The sequence below is a fragment of the Phalacrocorax aristotelis genome, chromosome 5, assembly GCF_949628215.1.
Source record: "Phalacrocorax aristotelis chromosome 5, bGulAri2.1, whole genome shotgun sequence".
In the NCBI taxonomy this organism is placed as follows: domain Eukaryota; kingdom Metazoa; phylum Chordata; class Aves; order Suliformes; family Phalacrocoracidae; genus Phalacrocorax; species Phalacrocorax aristotelis.
In genome coordinates, this window is record NC_134280.1 from 69,550,442 (window position 1) to 69,574,156 (window position 23,715).

At 58.0% G+C, this 23,715-nt stretch overlaps 2 protein-coding genes across 6 annotated transcripts; one reads left to right on the top strand and one right to left on the bottom strand.

Moving 5' to 3' along the window:
- Positions 1-1,130: 1,130 nt before the first annotated feature.
- Positions 1,131-18,388, bottom strand: DDB1 (damage specific DNA binding protein 1). Its single transcript, XM_075095065.1, has 27 exons — positions 18,205-18,388; positions 17,105-17,253; positions 16,894-17,010; positions 15,350-15,571; positions 11,972-12,086; positions 11,763-11,860; positions 10,231-10,389; positions 9,735-9,818; positions 9,435-9,551; positions 8,753-8,855; positions 8,512-8,587; positions 8,322-8,430; positions 7,985-8,163; positions 7,722-7,885; positions 7,522-7,629; positions 6,971-7,178; positions 6,687-6,782; positions 6,324-6,435; positions 5,610-5,733; positions 5,078-5,242; positions 4,562-4,656; positions 4,234-4,404; positions 3,431-3,540; positions 3,053-3,222; positions 2,625-2,727; positions 2,089-2,212; positions 1,131-1,912 (listed from the first exon to the last, which is right to left on the bottom strand). The coding sequence occupies exons 1-27, from the start codon at positions 18,263-18,265 to the stop codon at positions 1,829-1,831; spliced, it is 3,423 nt and encodes a 1,140-aa protein (XP_074951166.1). The 5' UTR covers positions 18,266-18,388; the 3' UTR covers positions 1,131-1,828.
- A 13-nt stretch (positions 18,389-18,401) lies between these two features.
- TKFC (triokinase and FMN cyclase) lies at positions 18,402-23,246 on the top strand. Of its 5 annotated transcripts, none has more exons than XM_075095126.1 (18): positions 18,402-18,468; positions 19,124-19,332; positions 19,420-19,609; positions 19,684-19,794; positions 19,868-20,049; positions 20,157-20,235; positions 20,383-20,472; positions 20,576-20,610; positions 20,690-20,774; positions 20,859-20,948; positions 21,063-21,179; positions 21,373-21,492; positions 21,591-21,728; positions 22,189-22,295; positions 22,399-22,502; positions 22,577-22,610; positions 22,678-22,789; positions 22,912-23,246. In XM_075095126.1, exons 2-18 carry the CDS (start codon positions 19,327-19,329, stop codon positions 23,001-23,003), a joined length of 1,692 nt encoding a protein of 563 aa, XP_074951227.1. In that variant the 5' UTR covers positions 18,402-18,468; positions 19,124-19,326; the 3' UTR covers positions 23,004-23,246. The 5 variants fall into 5 exon arrangements, with proteins under 5 accessions (XP_074951227.1, XP_074951223.1, XP_074951226.1 ...); XM_075095122.1 differs by having other exon boundaries at positions 22,700-22,789; XM_075095125.1 differs by having other exon boundaries at positions 18,411-18,468; positions 19,266-19,332; positions 22,700-22,789.
- The last annotated feature ends 469 nt before the right edge of the window (positions 23,247-23,715 follow it).

A 23,715-nucleotide genomic window follows, 5' to 3' on the forward strand; every position in this document is an offset into this window, starting at 1 on the left:
CTCCTCTGCCACCCTCCCGTGCGTTTTGGCAGTAACCCATAGGCGAGGGCAGCAGTGAGCCAGGGCAGCCCCTGGCTTGGAAAATTTACAGCATAAATAGATGAATGGAGACCGGGAGGATAATTATTAATCCGTATGCTACGCACAGAGAGCTGCTGGCCAGCGAGAAGTGAAGAGCTCCCCATGTACCCATGGGTCTTGGTACCCTCAGCACAATCCCCCCATTGCAGGGGGCAGCAGCCAGGCCCTCGAGCTGTGAGTTATCAACAGAATCCAGCATCGTCAGTGCTGATCGATGGTTGAGGAGGACGAGCCTGAGACCCTGCATCCCTCAGGCTCATCCAACCTCTGCTTTGTGCCAGTCCCAGCGCAGGCAGACCTGCACTAACCCCTCCCCGGGGCGTCCGGTCCCCCTCCTGCCCGCAGGGGAGGTGGTGGTGGAGCGAAGGATGAGTCTCCATCACACACACATCACTCACACAGCCAGGCTGTGAGCAGACCTGAGGCTCACAAGGAAAAGGCTGGGGCTGTTCGAGAAGTGGCTCCGGCTCCCATCCGCTCCGCTAACGCCAGCCGCTGCCAACGACAGGCAGCCCCGGGGTCCCAGGAGGGTGGCGAGGGCTGGTGCGTCGCTGCACCGTCTCCGCTCCCACCGCTGTGCGACTGTCACCACACGAGCTGGGCCAACAAGCTGCCGAGAAGCGCTTCTCGCTGCAGGGGAGAGGCAAGCTGCAGAGACGAGCTGCTTCTGCAGGGATGTGCGCAGTCAAGGTCTTCTCAAAAAGTCAGCAAAGGATGCGCTTCCGCATTAAAGGCACCAGGAAACGCCACTGCCACCCTGCGCTAGGCTGCATCAAGCGAAATTAAAATTTCTTGAAGTTAAAAGTCATAAAAGTGCGCCTGGAAAAACCAGACACACGTCCCAGCACCTGCCGATTGAGCCGCTGAGCCTGCTGCTGCCCACGCAGCTCTCGCCACACACGGGACCGCGGTTTGACATGGGGAACACCTCCAGAAACTGCCGTGGCTTGGGAAGAGCGGGGTCACCCCGGCCGGCCAGGGACATGGCTCCGCAGAGCGGGTCCCACGCCCCCAGTCCCGACGAGGAGCTCGGCGCCAGGCGACAGAACTTTCCTCTTGGACTACTTTATTTGGTAAAACTCAGAAACCAACAACTGATTGAGCTTCCCAGAACTTCCCTCTCCCTGAGCGAGCCACAGATCCTGTGGGGAGAGAGGAGCGCGCTGTCCCGCTCAGCTTCGTCACCCAGATGTAGAGAAATCCTCCCCTTCCACGCCCGTACGTCTCACCAGCCCCAGACGACTCCTCCAGCCCTCAACCCTCACCCTAGAGGCAGCTTCGCTTTCTCTTTCAAAAAAAAAAACCACAACAAATTGAAAAGAATCAAAACCAAAACTGAAAGAAAAAAAAAAAAGCCAAAAACAAAACAAAACAAATCCAAAAAAAGATACTAAAAGACAACAGCGAAGAGTGAATCCAGGCAAGGGCATCGCATCCGAGCGCTACCGGTCGGTCACCCACCGGAGAGCGACCAGCAAAGCCCAGTTCTGGGACAGCAGCCGAGTCCGCAGGATTCCGCGGTGAATCCGAGCAGGCGATGACATGGTGCCTGACCAACACCCCCCCACCCCCAAAATCCCTAGCAAGCTGGCTCCCCTTCAGAGACTCCTTCCCCCACGTCCCCTCGGGCAAGGGCCACCACCGCTGGTGTTCAGCGCAGCCGGCCGGGGGTCCCCAAGCTGCAGGTGGGGAAAAGATTCCCTTGCTCTACGTGGAGGAAGGTGCTTGGGAACGACCCCGAATCCTGCTAATGGATGCGGGTCAGCTCCTCCACGATCTTTATCAGGTCGTCTACGGTGGCCTCCCTCTTCATGCCGCTGCCATCGTCAATCTGCAAGGACAGGAAAGGCATCGGAGCATGGAGACATCAGCAGGTGCTAAAGAACATTCCCAAATCGTTGCGTTGTAGGAAGGCACGGATTTACTGATTTACTGCAGCCTGGATTCTCGAGCAGGGACCCTACCGCTAATTCTGAAGGGCTGAATTACTCACATCGCCCATCTCACCTGCAAGTTTGCCACCACCTCCTGCATCTTGGGCCTGCTGATGTCCAGGAAACTTTCAATCAGGTCACCGTCAATAAACCCCGTAGCCGGTTCTGTCTTGCGTTCGGTGTGAAATGATCTCCAGGTGCTACCGTCAAGGAGCCAAATCCGCACGGATTCACACCAGCCCCGGCCTACGGGCGCAGGCAGCAGCTGCCCCAGCCAGACCGACAACGCCACGTCAGGAGGATCACAGAATTTGTGATGTTTTTTGATCACAATTTATATATTTCAGAATGCGAACCACGTTTTCAGGGCTACCACAGAGCCAGCTTCATCCACAAACCCTACAAGATAAGATTCCTCTATGCCGCGGGCACCTCCTCTTCGAGCACAAAGCCCTGGGCACCTGGCAAACACACTACCACCCTCTCCAGCTGACGTACGCTCCCACCAGAGATAAACCTCCCCCACCCCACGCCTGGCTCAGGCCAGGTTCACAAGCCGGCCCCCCGCGCTGACTGCCGCGGGCTCCTGACTGAACTGCGAAAGGATATAAGGAGTGCTCGATCTTGCCCACGCTCTTGATGACTTTATTCAGCCTGTTCTGCATGTCCAGGAGGAGGTTGTACCAGCTCTCCGACAGCGAGGTCACCAGTCCTGCCAAGGGTAAAATGGAGGTGAAGGTTCAGGGCTCACCCCAGGGCGTCCCAGCAGCTCCCAGCAGGCAGGGACTGGAGCTGTGCTGGAAGCTGGTGCCTGGGAGGGCCGGGGTAAGGAAGGAGTTGCAAGGAACGGCAGCACACTTTCCTCTCCTGGAAGTAATCCAGAGAGAAAAGCAGGTTTCTGAGGGGAGTATGGCACAGAGCGTCACTCGCCTTCGGAAGAGGGGGGACGGAGACAAGAGGAAAACCCAGCCCAGGTTCAGCAGCAGGGGAGGGGACCCGTTACCCTCCCGCTCAGGCCGAGGAACCCTGACCCTTACCAATCATGCCATTGACTGTGCCGAAGAGAACGGAGCCCTGCGTTGGTGTGGACGTCTCACCCAGGTTCTGCATGACCAGAGACCCATGACAGAAGACATTGACGAACTCCCCCAAGTGGGACAGCCCCACCTCCTGCAAGTGCTGGCGCTCCTCGTCGGTCGTGGCCGCACTGAAATCCAAAGCACCCTGCTCAGTCTGTGCTGGGGTTGACAGGAAAGCTTCCCCTGCTCCCACCTCGCTGCTCCTCAGAGCTGGGCATGACAGCTTTGCTGCCTGACACACACGCCCCCGGTAGCTGTAACGCCGAGGAGCCAGAAGGTCCTATCACCCCATCCCTCCCATCACACATCGCCATGTCCCCCTCGCAGCCAGCTCACCTGTCCTTCTGGCACACAAACAGATTGAAAGCGTTCTCTGCTCCCAAGAAGTTGTCGTCATCCAGGATCTCCACAGCACTCATCCAGTTTGGATTGAAGTCCCGGGCAATCTGGAAGGGGACAAGAGGAGAGGCAGCATGCACAGATGGCCTGTCCTGCGATCCAGCATCTTCGTTCCACCCAACACCAACACTCAGGAGCAAGGTGGGATCCAGTCTGTCCCTCTCTGCTACGTGAAGCAGCTGAGTGTGAAAGGCACCAAGTGCCTTCTGGAGACAGCCCTGGCCCGAGCGGCACTCGGACGATGCCAGGGCGTTCCTGGGGCAAACGCAGACCAGCCTGTGCCAAAGCCATGCCCAGAGCCATTCTAACAATTCAAGTGCACAGATTGTCTCAGTGCCTGGCCCACCATCCCCCTGCTACGCTGCATTTGCCGACAGAGATGCAGCTACTGTCGCACTTAGCCATTCCAACTGTACAACAGGCAGTCCAGATGGCAGCTCCCTGCCCCTGGCAGGCAGCAATCACGCACCCAAAGCCTGCTCTTCTCAAGGCTGCTGATTCGTTGCCCAGATTTCCTGGAAACCCGGGGATCCATCCCTCCAGAAACCACAAGTTTGTGTCTAAAAGCATGCCCAGGTGACGCTGCCCCCATTGCACACCTGCACAGCCCTATGGGTGGGGCGAGCCAGGCTCCTCCTTTTATCACCTTAAATACTGTTCCCGCTGCCCAGAGCCTATTGGAAGAGGCAGCACAGGCTCCCAGCATGCCTTCGACCAAGACTGTTTAACAGCACGGATACCTCCTCGAAGTTTCCTTCCATGGGCTTGTACGCAAGGAGGAGGACAGACCGCATCAGATCTCCCACAAGGATGAAGTCTCCCTTGGTCTTCAGGTAGAGCGCCATGATGTTGTTGTAATGGTTGCACTCCGTGCGCAGCTCCTTCTCCGCTGTCCACTCATACAGGCGCACCTGAAGGAAGGGACGCAGCTCTGAGCCAGCGTGCACTCGCTCACACCCATGCCAGCCAAGACACACTCCCCAGCAGAGGTCAGGGGCGCACAGCTGGAGCAGCTTCCAGCTCCAAAACACACTCCCAAAGCAAGACAAGGTCTTGCAAGAGCCCTACCGTGCTGTTGATGCTGGCTAACAGCTTCCCGTTGAACTCCACCATGGAATACACAGCCCCCTTGACCTCCTTCTCAGCCAGGCTCTGCAGTTTCCCTGGAATAAAGTCATGAACCACCTGATTATTTGCCCTGCAAGGGTGGCAAGCCCATGGGAGCTCAGACGAGCTGCTCTAAACGTTGCTCTCCCTGGAAACCATCTCAGAGGATCTGTCGGCAAGTAACGCAGGAGTGACACGACAGCAGGGGCAGACACACAGAAAGCAAACCCCAGAATCCAGTTCTGGTGAGGGATTCTTGGGCTCGTCTGGGAGATGGGGGGAAAGGGAACATGCTGTGACGGCCTGCAGCAGAGTAACAGCACCTACAGATCCTGTCTGTGGGCAGCTGACAGCAGATCCCTCAGGAAAAACCTCTCTGCCTGCTACTGGGATGAGCTCCTCAGGCCTGAGAGAGCGCACGTCTCTGATCTCCCTCAAGCAGCTAGACTTGGCCACGTGAGAAGACCTTGCTCTTACCGTCAGAGTAGTGGAAGACAACGATCCGGCCCTGTTTGGGCTCTGCCTCCTCGGGATATACCATGGCGGTGCCCACGATGAAGTAGGTGTTTGGATCCTTGCCAAGCTTGCAGGAGACCAGGCTGAGGGCGTACTCGTTTTGCAGAAACTGGTGAGCGTGAAGCACTGTGCAAAGAGGGAAAAGCAGAAATAAATGGGTCCCCCCGCTTTGCATCCTGGCAGGCAGCACCTCCACGCGTGGGCAGAGCAGCTTGCCTAGGAGCAGCTGCAAACTTAAGATGTTCACGATGGCTGCCTGGAGATCGCCTCTCCTGTTCCTCACCACCACCTTGTGCCATCAAAAAACCACTATGCTTTAAACCTATGCCCTAGAGCTGACGCTCCTCCAGGAAAAATGCTTTGACTGAAGGAAACGTGCAAGATCACAGATCTTCGTGAGACTGTGAAGATCACAAGTCTCAGCCACGTGCTGATGGGCTCATTCTGGAGGAGAAAACTGGACTCGGGTATGGCCAGCATTTGAGATTGATACCTTCGAAGGTGTGCTGATCTATGATGAGCAGGTTGTGCACCTCCACCTCCTCTCCGAAGGACGTCTCATGCGGTGCTGTGCTGCTGGAGAACAGCTTGCTGGTGCTCACACTGCTGGACAGGGCCTAGGACACAGTAATATCGGTCACACCCTTGTGCTACTCGGCACGTCCTCACACTGCTCCACACGGGCTGAGGCAGCTGGGAACCAGGAGAATGAATGGGAGAGAAGACGAAGCAAGGAGCTCCCAGGACCTGAGTGAAGGGACACACTCCCTGCACCAGCAGAGGCGTGTGACATGCATGGCAGAGGTAGCACTGCTGAACAGCATTAATACAAGAGTTTATGCAGTATCGTGGCTTCCACCAGAGCTACTGCCTGAAGGGGACTTGCGCCTGCATCCCTGAGGGAAGGAAACCACCCGAGACCGAACAGAAGCCTGTACGGGAGCCTGAAGCAGCAGCACCCAAAACCAAAGGTGATCTGACAGAACAGTGAGTGTGCCAAGGCTGCCAGAGAGCAGCACAGAGCGCCCTTCTCACCACCACGGAGAGATCTTACCGCCCCATCTCCTCCCAGGCTGCCAAAGGGAGAGCTTGCACTCAGAGCTTTGGAAAAGAATATTTTCAAGGGAAATCTGCATCACGGTTTGGCCTGAGGGACTATGATACCCATAGCCCGGAGCTCAGGGACAATCTAGAAGCTACCCCTCACCTGGGTGCTGGCGCTGGGTCTGAGCGCAGTGGTGCCCCCGCTGGCATCCTGCACCTCAATACGACTTGAGAGCACACCAAAACACTGCGATACCTCTTGGTAGCAGATCTTCCTGCAGGACAAACAGAGCTGTGTGGGCAGGAGAGCCAGGATAGGCCACTCCAAGGAGAGCACAGAGGCTCTGGAGGCAAGAGGCAGAGCTCCTCACTTGCCCTGACTGCTCTCAGCACAAGCCACCAATTCAGTCTGCATGCTAACCGAGCCCACGACAGGAACGCTGACTGCAAAGTCTCCCCCCAAACCTTGTCCTGTGCAGCAAAGCACGGGACCTCAAGCCAGGCTCCCTCCCACTACTCAGCTCACCTGGGCGATTCATAGAGGGGCACCGTGCGGATGTGCAGCTTCTGGATCTCGTCAATGGTGCCGATCGTCAGGGTGCTGTTGTTGGCCAGCGCCAAGCTGCATGGGGAACAAAATAAAACATGAGCAATGGTTTTCATAAGGTGGGTGGTACAGCAAGAACCTCCCTGTCCTCCACACCCCTTCAAAACTGATCCCAGGATCCCCTTTGCTGGTCCCAGGATCCCCAGTGCGGAGTCCAAGCCTCCCCCCCGCCCCGTGTCACACCAGGCAAGGTGCAGGCTCACCTGTCGGGATACCCGTCCGAGTTGAGGGGACACATGTAGTTCACCTCCTTCAGGTTGACGTTGGAAAAGACCAGCTTGTGGTTACTGCTGTAGATGACGGTGGGGCGGTCGGAGCAGGCAAACACATTGGTGGTGGACAGAGAGCGGAAAGTCCTCAGGACGGTGGGCTGGGTCCCAAGGGTCACCTTTTTCCGGTCACTGAGCAAGCCTGGGGAAAAGGAGCGCCGGTGTTAGGAGCTGCCGCAACGGAGCTCGCAAGCACAGGCTGGAACACCCTGGGAAGAAATGAGTGCGGGTAAACGCATGCTGCTGTCAGCACAGGGCAGCAGAGGAAGGGATGTAAGCCTCCACCTCCCTCCTCCAGAGTCTGCTGGAGAAATTCACCAATCCCCAGCGCCCACAGCCAGTCCCACCCGAGCATTACCCCATCACAGTGAGGAAGCGAGAGAGATCTCTCCAGAAGGATGAAAGAAAGCATGTTTAGCGAGTAAGAGGGCACAAGTCCAGTCACCCTCTCCAGCAGCCTGCTCGGTGCTAGGCCCTGTAGTCACCTGTCTCGAGGCTGAGCCCAAAGTAGAAGAGAGCTCCATCCCCCAGGGCACACAGAAGGTAATGGCTGCTCTCGAAGGTCGTCATCAGGATGGAGCGAGGGATAATTTCTGCAGGGAGCAGAAGAGAAGGCTGATGTCACTCATGACTCAGCCAGGTCAGTGACCGCTGCCACCACCCAGCAGCCCCAGAAGAGCCCTACCTCCTCCCAGCATCTCCTTGTGCAGCAGTTCAAACGAAGGCAGCTTTAGGATGCGGGCAGAGATGTCAGTCCAGAGCCCGATTGCACACAGCGGTGACATGCCGTTAGTGTCCCCCAAAGGGGTGATGTCCAGGCAGGCAACTTCATGCTCCATTTCTGTGCAGCTGGCAGGAAGGAGGAAGCAGGCAGAGGTGTAAGTCTTGAGCCCAAAGACAGACAGCAGAGGCTGAGAGGCCTCAGGCCAGGGCACGACATGCACCCACCTGATCTGTCTGAGCTCCTGGGGTCGGATCTCCAGGTAGTACAGGGCTCGTCCCACAGCCACCACTACCTGGTTACTGTTACAGGAAGCCACACTGATGTTCTTTCCGTTGGGCTCTTTCCACTCGCTCACCAGGGCTTTGGGCTCCTGACTAACCAGCCTCACAGAAGCAGAAGTGATCTGGGGAGAGAGAGAACAGCTCTGCTTAGAGCCAGAACACCACTGCCCTCCAACCCTGCCCCTGATAAGCAGCGCAGATCTAGGTTAGCCCCACAATAAGTAAGGGCTGCAGGGTCACCATGAGACACACATCTGAGTTTCCCCAGAGCTGGCATTACCTGGATCAATTGCTGATGTGCCACATTGCCACAGAAGAAAGTCTGCTGATCATCCACAAACCCCGTGAGCTCTGTCTCTTCTACTTCCTCTCCATTTAACATAAGAACCCTGAACAAGAGAGGGAACTCCTGTTATATCATGTTCCAACATGTGGCTGAGAGCCTGGTTCAGCCTTAAGCCCCACCTTACCTGGTCTGTCCAACAAAGGACAGCACCAACGTGTTGTCCGTTTCACGATGAGAGTCCGACCTCAGGGGCCACAAGCCTGCAACAAAGAGAGGCCACGTCTGCTCACAGTCACTATTCCAAAAGCTGGCGGGTGGCAAGCCCCCTGCCCCACACCCCAGCCTCAGTCTGGGCACACGATGTGTCCCCGCCAGGCCCTCTCAGGCTGCGGGTTGTGTTTGATAGCACTGAACTGCTCACGCACCTTTAATCCCCGGCAAGTCAATGCTGGCATGCTCATGAATCCCAATGCCGTTCCGGATGATCCGCAGTGAACCCTCTTTAAATGCACCCGAGCATGTGACCAGCTGGAGGAAAAGCAGGTGATCTTAGATTGGATATTAGGAGAAATTTCTGTACTGCCAGAGCAGTCAGGCCCTGGCACGGGCTGCCCAGATTGGTGGGGGAGTCACCATCCCTGGGGGGGTTCAAACACCGTGTAGCCGTGGCACTTGGGGACGTGGTTTGGGGGACCTGGGGGTGTTGGGTTGGCAGTTGGACTTGATGACCTGAGAGGTCTTTTCCAAGCTTAACAATTCCATGATTCTACCTTTTCCAACCATTGGTGGAAGGCTTCCCCACTCCTCCTCATAGTGAGGGGTTCAGGGGAAGATGGGGTAGCCAGCTCCGCTTCTCAGAGGAAGCTTTTGGCAGCTGATCCTTCCCCACTGCACGAAGGGAACCCCCTCCTCATGAACAGGAGTTAGCCTCCCCACTCACACCACTCTTCAGTCTAAGACCTTGATACCATCCCTGCACCTGGATAAGACTTTGAGATCCTCCAATAAATGGTTTGTAGACTTTTCCTTCCACGGACAACCCAAGCAACCATCTGACCAGCCCAGCCTTCCCCAGCACTGAGAAAAGAAAAGCAGAATTAACGTTACCTGCCCTTGGCCTTGTCTCTCCAGGTCTACCACACACATGTCGACGATAGGACCGAGGTTAGTGAAGGTCTCCATAGCCACCACATAGGAGCCCTGCTCGTTGCTGTCCACGTTGAGCTAAGAAGGAATATGATCATCAGCTTTCAACAAGCAAGACCAAGCAAGTGGAAAGGGTGCAAGGCAGACAAGGAGAAGAAAGGGAAATTTATCCACATACACCTCTTGAGGCCAGGACGGAAATAAATATGTACAAAATCCTGTCTGAACATGTACCTAAGCCAGAAGACTGCTGCCACGTACCTTCACAAGCTGGGAATCCCCAAGCCGAGAACCGACAAACACAACTCCATTGTCCAGGTAGGTCAAGCACTCTGCAATGGATGTCTGGGAATTGAGAAGATGCAGATGAACCACCAGCAGCTTGAAAAAGACCCTGCCTCGCCCCACATGCGCCCCATCTGAGCTGCAGCCCAACAGGAAGACCCTGGGCACAGGAGGGGAATTCAACCCCTTTGAGAAACCCACAGAGAGCCCAAACTTCTCCCAGGAGCAGCACACAAGTACTAGGTAAAAAACTAGGAAGAGGGTGTAAACTTTCAAGTGGCCAGATAGGGAATTTCCCAGCAACTGACAGTTCAGAGCTGTGACAACTGTGAAACTTCAGCCCACCCCGGTCTCTAAAAGAGGCACCTTTCCAGCCACTCAGCCCTCAGTGGAGCATTTCCAGCCTGCAAAACCTCCCAGCCCTGCGGCGAGAAGCGACAGGGACGGCACGCACGACGTGGCCGAGTCCTACCTCGCCAAGCAGTTCCACGCGCAGGTCCTTCAAGGTGACAGTGCCGTCCATCTGTTCCTCCTTCTCCAGGAGCAGCATGAAGAGGCGTCCTTCCATGTCTCCCAGCAAGTAACGGGACCCGTTGGGATCCACACGGTTGTGGCACACAATCGTACTTTGCTGCACGCAAAGGAGGAGGGGTATTATTAAGAACCCATTGAAACAGCCCCAAACAGGGATCTAGCAAGGACGTACACACCAGAAGGGAACAACCACATCCGCAGCGCACCAGCTGCTGGCTGTAACCACAGGAGAGTCCCTCTCCTCCTGCGTAGGGGGAGAAGGCTGGATTCACCCTTCAATAAACTGTATCAGCGAACGCAACCAGAATCTGTGGCCAAACAGTCTCGATTTCAGTCACTAGGAAGCACCTCATGTTCCTAAATTAAACATGTTGCTAGCTTGTTCACAGCCCAGGAGAGATGCCATCAGAAAGCCTGTTTTCCTAATGCTGGGCCTTCCACAGATGCAGGGATGCTATCTGGGACCTGCAGAGCTCCAAGCCTGCTGCACCTCAGGACCCAAGCTTTGTAGGTGTTTTGCTCTGTTGGTAGATGCTGCCTGGCCTCCTGTCAAAGTATTTGGTTTCAAAAAAATCCTGATCTTGCAGATCTTTATTGTATGCAAACATCCCCCTGGCCTTGAGTACAACTGTGCCTGCACCCTGCTTGCAGGTCAAGGCCCAGATCTGTACGTCAGCAGAGCACGGGCGACTCGCTCCGCCTGCTCCAGTGTAACAGACTCTCCATCAGAGCCCCAGCAGTGGCCTGAGAGCCTGTAGGCATTCAGTCAACAATATTAGTATCTCTTTACCCAAGATTTATAGCTCTTTTCTAGCCTGTCATTATTTACAGCTTAAAAAGGACCTTTTGATCATCGCTCAAGCCCTCTTTCAGCCCCAAGTGGCACCTCAGCTGTGCCATTTGTGCTTCCTGCACCATTTAAATGTGGGAACTGGCCCTTCCCTCCAACAAAAACCACAAGCTCAACTTCTGTCACAAACTCTGTTAAGTCTTTTTTATCTTTGAACAAGTGCCCCAATCATACACCAGTGGACTCAAGTCTCCAAGGGGCTCGTTCATATCTTCTGCTGCCTGAAATGAAACCGGGCTCTGGCCTGGACCCACGCCCAACCCACGCACTACCTCCCAATTAATCCCTTTCTCTGAGGCCCAAACAGGATTTCAGCTTTACTGCACCATTTCCGAGCACTCCACAGAGAGCAGAGCCGCACACTGCAGCGCAAGCACACGCTGCCACCAGTACAAGGGTCACGCACGTCCCTCGGTCCCCAAAAACATGGACCAAGCATCGTGTGAAACACCGACACTCACCAAACCTCTGGGAGTAAGTGGCCCTATTAAACGACACCTGGAGACAAGAGCAGTTTAAATTCTTGACTACAAGTAGCCCAATACCTTACCAGCACTCAGAGACGCCTGGGAATGGAGGAATGACACGGAGTGCATTTCTAGATCCCAGCAGACACTCACCTTGATGATAGGTGGAGCTATAGCGAGGTATTTATCTCCGTTGTGATAGGTGATAGACTCCTGCCCAATGATGATGGCGCCTCCAAAAGGCTCTGGCACTGTGCAGGAGAGAAGACAAATGTCTTATTAGGGAACCTGTGCAGCACAACTGAGGCATTCAGCCTTGAGAAAGAAACGGGAAGGAAGATCTTTTACAAAGAAGGACCAACCTGCGATGACCATGGAGGCTTCAGCCTCTACGTTCTCCTGCTTCCAAGGACCTTTGTTAAACTCCTTCTCGCGCAGGGACACCTCGTACGTCTTGACATGGCGACCCTGAGGGTCCTGAAAGAGAAGCCGACGTAGACTGACAACAGAGGCTCCAGATGAGCGACCTGCCAAGTGAGGAGACTCCACCTCATCGCCTGCAAGAGCAGCGTCACCAGCGAGCTGCCGAGGCCTCCCACCCTGCCCGCCTCCTCTTCAGGCTCCCTCAAACCGCACACGTGTCTGAACAGACACACGCTCATGTTCTCCCTAACTTTATTATTGAACAACCTTCGAATAAAGCCCTGTGCCAAAAAAAGACTGAAAAGCTATTTTTTGCATTTTTATACAAGTGATTTTCTGGGACTCGTATTGCTTTGACGCACAGCTCTACAAATCTGGGCACGAGTGGCGCTATGCAATATCGCCACCTCCCCCAGCTCCAGCAAGGCTTTGAGGAACTCAGCTCTGCCGTAGCGGCGCAGGTGCCACGGCAGCTGAGCTCCCATCTCAGTGCTCCTCAGGCCTTTCAGCCTGGTTTCCGGAAGAAACATAATCTTCTTGCTGAATAATCCCCCCGACGGCTCTGCCACTCCAGTAATTCCTAGCCCCGTGGGCAATCACAACCAAACCCGACGTGCGCAGAAGTCTCTGAGGCAGCGAGTCCACGGAGGCTTCACTGAAATACGTGGTGGGTGGAGAAGAGGCCCCCAAATCAGCACCCGCTATGGGAAAGGTGGTCTCTGCTAGCAAGCGCTTGGGAACCCACGTGGGGAAAAGCCGTATGAGCACCCAAAGCACAGAGAGGGCTTTGAACACAACCCACTGACCAATTTGACATCTCAAAAGCTAAGACAAGGCTCTAAATCACGGGGAGCCAGGCTTTCTTAGTCACGTTGTTCACAGAACTACTTAAAAAGAGCTATTCATCTTTTTATTTATCATGTCTCGCCACTTTCCAGATCTGAGTAAAAGTGGTTTTTTCCCCTCCCTGGAGCCATCAGCTCTGTAAACACACACTTGCAGGAAAGCTGGGCACCTCCTGGCTCACCCCTCTCAGCCTCTGCCGCTTGGCAAACGTCCTCAATGACGGCGCTCGGAGCCCGAGGTCCTGGCGAGAGCCAGCAGTGCAGCACCGAGGGGAGCAAAGAGCAAGGCTGGCTGTCACAGAAGGGGAAGCCAGGAGAAGAAATAGCTTTGTGGGGAGGAGAAAGTTGAATTGGGGCTGTTAAAATGGCAGAGAAGCCATTAATGAAACTTTTGACATTTCTGGACCTTTTTACTCCAAACCACAGCAGCTGTCAAGCCTTTCTTTTATTTTTATGAACTTCCCCTTTTTGTGGTCTCTTCCTCTGGTTTCAGAACTACACAAAAATTATCTCAGACACAGCTCTTCTATTCAGGCCAAATCCTGTGATAATGATTAATAACTTGAGAAGGAATCAAAGCAGCAGCTTGGAAACGTTCCCCTCTCCACACACACGCAAGTCAGACATCCAGGGACCAAAACAAAGCCAGAGTTTTATGTAAGGCCTAATGAGTCAGGCAGAACTTACTTCTCGCTCCTGCTGCAAGGATAAAATTCATATTAAGAGCATTCGACATGGAGCAAGCTATTAATTTACTCTTTACTCGTACAATACCAGTTTATGACGAACCACTAACAGATTTGCTCTGATTTAATCTGTAAAGATGTCAGATATCCAGGCAAGCCCTTTTTTTACTTGCCGGCTCCACAGGGTGACCAAACTCCTCCCTTTACGATGCTCTTGAGCACCGAGTGGAAACGGGTGTGCTCCTGCCCAGACGTTGACGCCGCGTTTAAGAATTTCTCCAAACCACCACCCCTCCCTGCCTCGGTTTCCCCAGCACGCAGCGGGAATAGTGCTAATCGAACTCACAGCGCTTTTCAGAGCAGCACACTGCCACGGCTAGGCTCCCTAGCTTTGGGGAAGTCACCCAGGCAGCGAGGCAAAACCAGAAATACGCAATAAGCCAGCCGCCCTCAGAGAGTACTTCTAGAGCAAACACCGGGCTATGAGCTTCCTTTCTGACGCCAGGTTTCAAAGTCAGCACGGCTGCGTGGGATAAAAAATACGGTCCCCACATACACTCCCCAGTCGCACAGGAAAAAGAGGGCCACGCGTTGTGAAAACGTGCACGACGCAGCCACCAGGTCGGGCTCCACTCTGTCGTGACCCCCTTCTCCCCTAAATACAGGAACAGGAGTGTTTTTTGTAAGAAAACAGCGCTCGTTCCTACGCTCAGCTATTGCTAAAAAGTCCTCTGCTTTTTTAGGTAGGCCCTCTGAATCAAACCCGTTTTTTATCTTTTTCACGCACACCATTAAATTGTCACACAAGCGTCTGCCAGGTGAGCAGGACGGGTGACAGCTGGGGACACTTCCCAGTGAGGCTGAAGAGAGCACACTGTTCAGGTGACAAGGGAGAGCACGAGCTACCTGCAGGGCGAGGGAAGAGCGCTGACCTGACACGGAGGGCTCTGAGCTGCCCTCCGACCCCCAGTTACATGATGACAAAGTGATTTCTGCCCCATGCCTTTAATCAGTAGCTGTTAGGGGGGTTCCACAGCACCCAGATGGGGAATAATCAAGTCACTGCTGCCACATGGTTAGTAGCTCTTCTGGTATGAGTTTGCCACTAAGAACTACACTGAAGCGGAACTCACTCACTCACACACTAAACTCACAGCAGATCCTATATGCTGCCACCCCAGGAACTTTCAGCTAGGCCTAGGCTAGCCCGGAATTTGACAAAGCAAAGATAATCCCTCACCCAGTCAGCACAGCAAAGGCTCTTTGGTTGAAGATAAGCATTTAGAGAAGAGCCTACAAACACTGCCTCTGTGAGGACCCAGGCGATGGGAGAGGTTATTGCCCATCTTTACGCTCCTGGAGCGGCCTCCCAGATACCAAACAAGACATATTGCCTTTTGTTTTTTTTAAAGGCACTGCTCAAGTCTCACAGCAGTGCCTATAGGAAACAACTGACTCTGGCCCTAATCCACTGGCTCAGCACCTGCTGGAAAGACCCACGTGCTCCTCCCGAGTGTTTAACAAGGAACCGGTCTCACCTGAAGCATCGGCTGCCCAGCTCTCCTGTGGGAGAGCGTGGCTTCCTCTCTCCCAGAAATGGACAAAAAGCAGCACAGAGGAACATGGACTTTCCTCGGCTACTTTCCTCTGCCCAAAGCACAGCCTTCTGTTAGCTCCAGGATGCTGCTTCTGCTCCAAACCCTCTAGAAGCCCTTTAGAGACCTTGGCTGGCGCACCAGCAATCTCCAGCACCCTCCGCCTGAGTCACCGATTGAGAACAAGGTACCTGGTAGACGAAGCAGATGGTCGGAGCCTGACAGCCATAGAGAAACTTCACATCGATGACTTGGAGCTCTTCCAGGCGGATGTTAAAAGCTTTTAACTCCTTGTTCTCCCGGTCCAGGGGAATGACCTTGAAGAGTCCATCATAGAGGCGCAGGCCAATCATCCGGCACTCTGGGTCAATGATGCCAATTATGCCGGTCTCTGAGGGACGACCGATGCGGTCCTGAGTGAGAGATCCGTTGAGAGGGGAAAGAGGAAGGGCAATTAGTGTCAGAGAAAGATCCCCATGCAGGGCTTGAGAGTAGCAGGTACAAGAGAACCCACCCTTTGGCTGAGGAAGGACTCCCTGCACACCTTCCAGCAGGCTTTACAATACCAGCCAGCAAAGCAAAGGCGATTCAGGCATCTCCTGCCTAAAGCAGCAGGTCCTTTCTACCTAAGAGCCTGGCAGAACTCCCACAGCACACACTTCCTCTCTCCCAGGAACCAGGCGCTCCAGCAGCAGACCCTGCAACTGGTTTTCTAATCCCAACTCTCTACTGACTGACCTCAGAGAAGCCACATTGCCGCCCCGTGCCTCCGCTTTGATGGACAGCAACGCTCTCCACCGCTGCGAAGTGCTTTGATATCCGTGACCAAAAACTGCCCTCCAGAAATCCGGTCCTCACCATCCTCCACAGCCCCCTCAGCATTACTCGGTGGGGGCCATTATCAGCATCTCCATATGTCATGAGGCAGAATCCTGGCACGGGAAGATTAAGCACTTTCCCCCAAACACACTAACACGTTACTGACAGGACGTGCCCACCTATGGCTCCTGCACAGAACCCCCTGCTCAGTTCTACCAAGAGTAAATCATTAGAAGCTCAGCGCCTGGAAACAGATGGAAGATATTTTGGCTTGACAGCTGATGGCTGTTAACTAACATAAAGCCAAAGAGACCTTCTGACCTGCTCAGAAGGCGTGATTTTAACCCCTACAAAACAGAACAACGGAGAACATCTACAATTATTAACAACGCTGTATGGCTATGATGGTAAGAGTAACTTTTTCAGTCGTGCTTCTGGTATGCAGCGTGTAGAGACTGGCCACGAAATACCGGAGGAGTAATCTTCCAGGGAAAATTCTACCTTATATTGAGTTTTGACCACTAATTCTCCTTACAGCAGGAATAGAATCATAGAATCAGAATCATTAATGTTGGAAAAGACCTCTAGGATCATCAAGTCCAACCGTCAACCCAACACTACCATGCCTCCTAAAATTAAAAAGTATCTCAAATTAACCTTAATATTTTGCAAATTATGCCAGGAACACAGTTGTAGCCGTGTCCTCGGCCTCTGAGCCCGAGACTGACTCACTGCAGGCAAAAACCTCTGGAAATACCAGTGGCAGCAGGCAAACCGTACCAGACTCAGTGGTAGGCAAAGAATCGTATGTAACAAGGCAGAAACCCATCACCTAGGCACACTCTCGTCACTGGCAAAGTAAAACCATCTCTAGGAAAGGGAATTGGCCCCTTCCAGGTGCTGCAGCTTCACTCACCTGCACATTGCCATGAGCACGGGTTATAATATCAATGCTGTCCCCGTTCTGTTTGTACTCGAGGATGCAGGCATTATACTTGGCTGTCAGGATGAACAACAAATCCTTGCTCTCCCCCTACAAAAGCAGAGCAGGAGGATGTCAGAGCCAGTGGCCCTGGCGTGCCTGCCCTCGCCAGCTGGCGGCAGCCCCCTCCCCGCAGCGCACCCACCTTGGGGCGGAAGAGCTCCATGACAGCCGTCTTGCCATACATCCCCACCTCCTTGACGGGCCGCAGCCCCTCCGCTGTCACCACATAGATCTCCAGTCGCGTATTCTTGGCGATCAGCAGGTTCAAATCTTCTGCCGAGGTGAAGTGCCCTGGAAAACGGAGAGAAGAAATCACTGTTGACCTGCAAAGAAGCGACGAGGCAGCATCTTGAGGTGCTCTCGCTAAACAACCTGCAGGAGCCTGCTGCTCCTGGGGAATCTGGCCCCATGGCTCAGCCTCAGACGGAGCTCCAGCCTCCCTGCGGCACCCCACAAGGCCATGGCACCCCGAAACCCCAGCAGATTCCTCCCACAACACCCGTCTCCCTCAGCAAGTGCCTTCGCTGAGCTCTGATTTCTCATCTTTCCCCTGGGAACCTCACTCCTGGGGGCCCTTTTCCACCACACCCCATCTCCGGAGTACACCGCAACACCCCAGAACACCTCGCAATAAAGCAAGATGCAGAGACAGACACCACGGCCACCTCTCCCTGCAGCACCCCAATCCTCTGCTGCTCTCTAGCCCTCCCCCAGGAACCCCACTTCACCCCAGACACCCAAACCCCACTGAGCTCTCAGAAACCTCAAGCCCGGCCCAGATACCCCAGAGAAACCCCACTGCACCTGCATAAACCCAGCGTCCCACAGGAAACTCAAGACACCCCCAGCTCCCTCAGTGCCCCACAGCACCCCGACAAACTTTAAGGCCCCCCCAGCTACGCCACAACACACCTACGAACCTCAAGGCACCCCCAGGGCTCACACAGCCCCCCCAGATCCCCCCGCAACACCTCAGCGCACCCCGGGGCACCATACTGCACTCAGAGCCCCCCCCCCAAGACCTCCGGGAATGCCCTGGCTCCCTCCCCCGGTGCCCCACGACCCATCCCCCCTGTGCCCTCAGCACCCCACGATCCCCCGGTTCTCCGCTGAGCCCCGGGAACCTCAACGTGCCCCAAGTCCGCCCCGTTCCACCCCACACCCCGCGCCCCCCAGCCCCCCGTCGCTCCCACGGCCGAACAGGCCCCGTTAGGCCGGGGGTCCCGGCGCCACCACCGGTACCGGTAACGCAGCCGTTGACGGCCGTCGGCTTTTGCGCCGTCACAACGTAGTTGTAGGACATGGCGGCGGCGGCGGGCGGGGAGGATTCGCAGACCGGAGCGGGAGCGGGGCAGGACGTAACGCTGCACCGGGAGCGGGGCCTGGCGCGGCCTCTCCGCCGCCGCCGCCACCGCCCCTTCCGCCCGCCGCCGTGCGACGTCAGCGGAAGGGGCCGCGCGGGGCCGCCCTAGGCGGCTTGGAGGACCCAGAGGAGCAGGCGAGAGGGTAGGTGGGGAAGGGGGATGCTCTGGGGGTCCCTGCTGGTGGGTGGTTCTCCATTTAGGGATGCACCCCCTGCCTCCTTCGTACCCTGGGGGGCCCCTGCTGAGGAGGGGATGCTCCCACCCTGGTCTCATCCCATATCTCGGGGGGGAGGTCCCCACTTTGGGGGGGGGGGGGGAGTGCAGCCCCCCTACTCCTTCCAGTGCACCCCGGGAGGGAGTCTGTGGCGGGAGGGAGGTGCACCCTCCTGGTCCCACCACACGCCCCGAGAGGGGGACGCCGCGGGGGAGGGGGTGCATCTACCCAGGTCCTACACTGAGAGGAGGTCCCTGATGGGGGGGTGCATCCACCCTGGTGCCCCCACACCCCAAAAAAAGGGGTCCTTGCTGGGGGGGAGGTGTGTGCATCCACTCTGGCCTCCCTCTGCCCAAGGGACAGTGCCCCCCCTCCCCTCCACCCCAGAATAGGGTGTCTGCTTGGGGGGGGGTGCTCCCACCCTGGTCCCCCCCACACTCCAGGAGGGGGTCTCTGCTTAGGAAGGTGTTACCAGCCTGGTCCCCCACCCCTTGAGGGGGTCCCTGTTGTGGGGGTGCTCCTGCCCTGGTTCCCCACCCCCCATTTGGGGATGGCACTGACCCCAGCTCCCCCCTCTGACCAGGCACCCCATATTCTGCCCCGTACCCCTCCTGCTGTCCCCGTACTGGGCCGGGCTGTCCCCGCGGGACCCCTGGGCGGGACGGGGGCCTGTCCTTGCGGGCAGCAGACCTTGCCCTCCCTCAGCCCCCGCCGCCTCGCGACAGAGTTTGGACTCAGAGCTGAAAGCCGCGCAGGATCCTCCGCCGTCCCCACCACGCCGCCCGCATGGAGGTGAGCCCAGGGCGGTGGGAAGCCCCCTGCTCCCCACTACTCCTGTGAGATTGGGGTGCCATCCCCATCACCCCTCTGTGCCTCCAGGTCCCCAAGAAGCTGGTGAACTCGGTGGCGGGCTGTGCCGATGACACGCTGGCGGGGCTGGTGGCCTGCAACCCTGGCCTCCGGCTCCTGCAGGGACACCGGGTAGTCCTGCGCGCCGATTTGGCGGCCATCCGGGGCCGGGTGGCCCTGCTCTCCGGGGGGGGCTCCGGCCACGAGCCCGCCCACGCAGGTGAGCACCCCGCCACCGCTGCCACGGACCGGCTGCCCCCAGCACAGCCCCGACCACCCCATCCCGCTCCGCAGGGTACATCGGGAAGGGCATGCTGACCGGCGTGGTGGCCGGCGCTGTCTTCACCTCTCCGGCTGTGGGCAGCATCCTGGCGGCCATCAGGACGGTGACGCAGGCTGGCGCAGGTAGGGTGGCACCGTGGGGTGCGGGTCAGGGCTTCACCATGCCTTCACCCCTCGCCTCGATGTTCCCCCCAAGCCGGGACCCTCCTGATTGTGAAAAACTACACCGGTGACCGGCTCAACTTCGGGCTGGCGCTGGAGCGGGCACGGGCAGAGGGGGCCGACGTGCGGATGGTGGTGGTGGGGGATGACAGCGCCTTCACAACCCTGAAGAAAGCCGGACGCCGCGGGCTGTGCGGCACCGTCCTCATACACAAGGTGCGTAGGGTGCCGCTGGTGCCCAGGGCCCCACCGCATCCCTGTGGGGATGTGGGATTTTGGGGGACGGGGTCCGGCAGTCCTTCACCCACTGCTGCCCTTCGCAGGTGGCGGGGGCCCTGGCCGAAGCAGGGGCGAGCTTGAACGAGATAGTTGAGAAGGTGTCAGCGGCCGCCAAATCCATGGGTGTGCATGCAGGACCCCTTGCTGCTTTGTGGGGACCCCCTTGCTCCCCAGCCCCATCCCTCCCATCCTTGGCAGTTGCGGCCAATCAGAGCCCCTCCATCAACCCCAAATCCCCCAGGTTTAACCCTGTTTTCCCTCCCCATGCAGGTACCCTGGGTCTCAGCCTGTCCCCTTGCAGCGTCCCGGGTTCCAAGCCCACCTTCCAGCTGGCTGATGATGAGATGGAGCTGGGCCTGGGTGAGGAGCCGCCCCCACCGTGTCCCCCCATCCCCCATGGGGCAGGCATTGCCTGGTGCGGGAGGTGCCCGCAGCATGGGGTGATGCCGCCCCATCTCCGCAGGGATCCACGGCGAGGCAGGCGTGCGCAGGATGAAGGTGAGTGGGGCCCTGCTGTCCCCTCCTGTTCCCTGTGCCCCCCCAGCTCTACCCTAACGGCCCCCCACGTGTCCCCCAGATGCTGCCGGCAGACGAGGCGGTGGAGACGATGCTGGCACACATGACGGATCCCTCCAATGCTTCTCACCTGCCCCTGAGCCCCGGTGAGCCCCCCTAGCCCTCCGTGACCCCCCCCCCCCCCCCCAAACCCCCTGGTTGTGGGTCTCATTCTGCCCCCTACCCTGCAGGAGGCTCTGTGGTGCTGGTGGTGAACAACCTGGGCGGGTTGTCCTGTCTGGAGCTGGGCATCGTGGCTGGCGCAGCCGTGCACCGCCTGGGTGAGCACAGGGGGGTCTTGGGGCACTATTCCCTGGTCCTTCTGCCCCTGGGGACCCTTCCCACAACCCACCCACCCCCCCCACTCACGGATCCCCCCCACCCCGTGCCCGAAGAGAGCCGAGGCATCCAGGTTGCCCGGGCTTTGGTGGGCTCCTTCATGACGGCGCTGGAGATGGCTGGAGTCTCCCTCACCCTCATGCTGGTGGACGAGGAGCTCGTGGGGCTGATCGGTGAGTGCCTGCCGGCGGGGATGCAGCACGGGACAGGGTCCCCGGATGCAGGGTGATGGGACAGCCAGGATACGAGGTCAGCAAGGCGTCCCGGAGCTGGCTGCCTGGCTGCCTGCACAGGACATTTTTGCAAGGATCCAGCAGGGTTCTGCTGAGCTGGCGCTCGCTTCTCTCCCACCTCCTGCTCCTCCAGATGCCGAAACCACAGCCATGGCTTGGCCCAACCTGGCTGCGGCACCTGCAACGAGCCAGAGACAGGAGATTCCGTCACCAAAGGAGGGACCAGGGACCGTGCAGTGTGAAAGCAGCGCAGGTATGGGCAGCCCTGGGGAGCTTCAGTCCCCGAGGAGCCGTCACCTCCCCGTGCCTCGGTTTTCCTGTCTCCCCAGGGGTGACGTCTCCTCCCCACAGGGCCCGAGGCAGCGCGGGTGCAGCTGGTCCTGGAGCGGGTGTGCAGCACCCTGCTTGACATGCAGGACAAGCTCAACGAGCTGGACCGCGCGGCGGGCGACGGGGACTGCGGCCACACGCACGCCCGGGCTGCCCGAGGTGGGTGCTGGCACCCCGGGGAGCGCCGGTGGGGCCCATCGGCAGGGGACTTATGGGGACAGGGTACCCAGCCATCCCCTCCCAGGAGTGGGGTCTTCCCTGGAACGTTCCTTCTTGGGGCGGAGGGGAACCCTGAGCTGTTTTCTCCAGCTGGGGAGCAGGATCTGCCCCTGAGCTGCCCCTCCGTGGGGTACAAGGTCCCCCCAGGCTGTCCCTTCCTGGAGGATGGGGTCCCCACACCCTGGGACTCACGACCCTGAAATATCCCTGCTCCGGTGGCAGCTGCCTCAAGGCATGGGGGGGGCGGGAGTCCCTGCTTCTCCCCAAGGGACAGAGACCCCCAGCTGCCTCTGGGGCACTTAGGGGTCCCCAGCTGCCCCCAGGGGAGGTGGGGGTCCTCAGGGCCCCTTGGATCAGCCGAAGGAAGCATCCCAACCCGGTCTCGCTTCCGTCCCTGCAGCCATCCAGGAGTGGGTGTGTGCCCGGCCTCCGCCTGCAGCCCCCTCCCAGCTCCTCTCCTCCTTGGCCGACCTGCTGCTGGAAAAGATGGGTGGCTCCTCTGGCGTGGTGAGTGCAGGGCGAGAGGAGGGGGTGCAGCTCTGGCTTGTCGCCCCGTGGGACCCTGGCTGTGCCACCACCACAGGTGGTGACGGGGCTGGCGTCCCGGCAGCTCTACGGGCTGTTCCTGACGGCGGCATCCCGGCCCCTGCTCAACCGCCACGACCTCCCAGCGTGGGCTGACGCCATGGATGCTGGCATCGAAGCCATGCAGCGGTGAGTGCCACGGGCTGCGGGACCCCCCCAGTCCCTCTGCAGGATCCTAACCGACCCCCCTGCACCCCACGCAGGTACGGGGGAGCTGCGCCAGGGGACAGGACCATGGTGAGTGCTGATATCCCGGGGGATGTGGGGCAGAGCCACAGGAGCCGGCTGCGGGCCTGGCTCTCAGCCCCCTTCCCCACCTCTCCCAGCTGGACTCGCTGTGCGCTGCGGCACAGGCTCTGCACGCCCTGCGCAGCCCCAACGCCGACCTGCTGCCGGTGCTGGCCGCCGCCGTGCAGGTATGGGGCAGGGGGAGCCGGGCTGGCAGGGGATGGGATGGGAATCACCGCGCTGGGCTGGCCTGGGGGGATCGCCGGCTGTTTTGGCCACACCCTGAGCGCACCCCGGTTTTCCCCGGCAGAGCGCGGAGGCCGCGGCGGAGGCCACCAGGCACATGGAAGCCGGGGCGGGCAGAGCCAGCTACATCAGCTCATCCCAATTGCTGCAGCCTGACCCTGGGGCGGTGGCGGTGGCGGCCGTGCTGCGGGCCGTGCTGGAGGGGCTGCGGAGCTGAGGCACAGCCAGCGCTCAGCTGCCCCCCCCCACAAGCCCCCCCAGGGCTCCAGCGATGACAGGGGACGTAGCAGCATGCCCCATACACCCCCAATAAACCGTTGTGGTCCCCCAAACCCAGCCAAGAGCATCCATCCCCGTAAGAGGGATGGGACGGTGGGGACTGGGGCTGGCAGACATGCACCCAGTTTGTCCAGGATTTGTCCTCAGGCAAAGAGGGATGGGAGCAGAGATCCAGCCTGTCCTGTGCTCCAGTGTGAGCATGACTGCTGGGGAGGAAGTAAGCTTCTGGGCCGACCACGAGCTCTCCCCACCGAGTGCTGAGAGGGGAAACCACAGGGCTCACACGGCCCCAGGCACGGGGCCTGGAGGAGACTGGGAAAGCCAGAAAGAAGAACCAGGGGACGGAGCAGAGCCTGCCCTGCAGCACAGGATGGCCCCGAGCCAGGGCAAGGGCCTGGGGTGAGCAGGGGGGTGGGCCAGCATGAGCCCAGGCTGCCGGGGGAGCTCCAGCTACCGGCGGTGGGGGGGAGGGTAGGAGCCAGCAAGGACAAAGCCAGGCCCTCAGAGGGGACATGACCCCTAGGATCTGCTCCCCAGGGGCACCCACCTCTCCTCCCCCAGCTCCTGGGGGCCCCGCCTTGTCCCCAAG

Bases quoted from the DNA above. Each gene is read 5' to 3' on its own strand.
- DDB1 (XM_075095065.1), bottom strand. From the start codon at position 18,265: ATGTCCTACAACTACGTTGTGACGGCGCAAAAGCCGACGGCCGTCAAC. The intron at 6,436-6,686 runs GTGAGCTGAGTA...TTTGTCCTGCAG, and splicing joins CCCCTCTATGAATCGCCCAG to GAAGATCTGCTACCAAGAGG. The intron at 3,541-4,233 runs GTATCCGTGCTG...GTCCCCTTCCAG, and splicing joins TGGAAGGAAACTTCGAGGAG to ATTGCCCGGGACTTCAATCC.
- TKFC (XM_075095122.1), top strand. The intron at 21,729-22,188 runs GTGGGTGCTGGC...CCGTCCCTGCAG, and splicing joins GCACGCCCGGGCTGCCCGAG to CCATCCAGGAGTGGGTGTGT. The intron at 22,611-22,699 runs GTGAGTGCTGAT...CACCTCTCCCAG, and splicing joins CGCCAGGGGACAGGACCATG to CTGGACTCGCTGTGCGCTGC.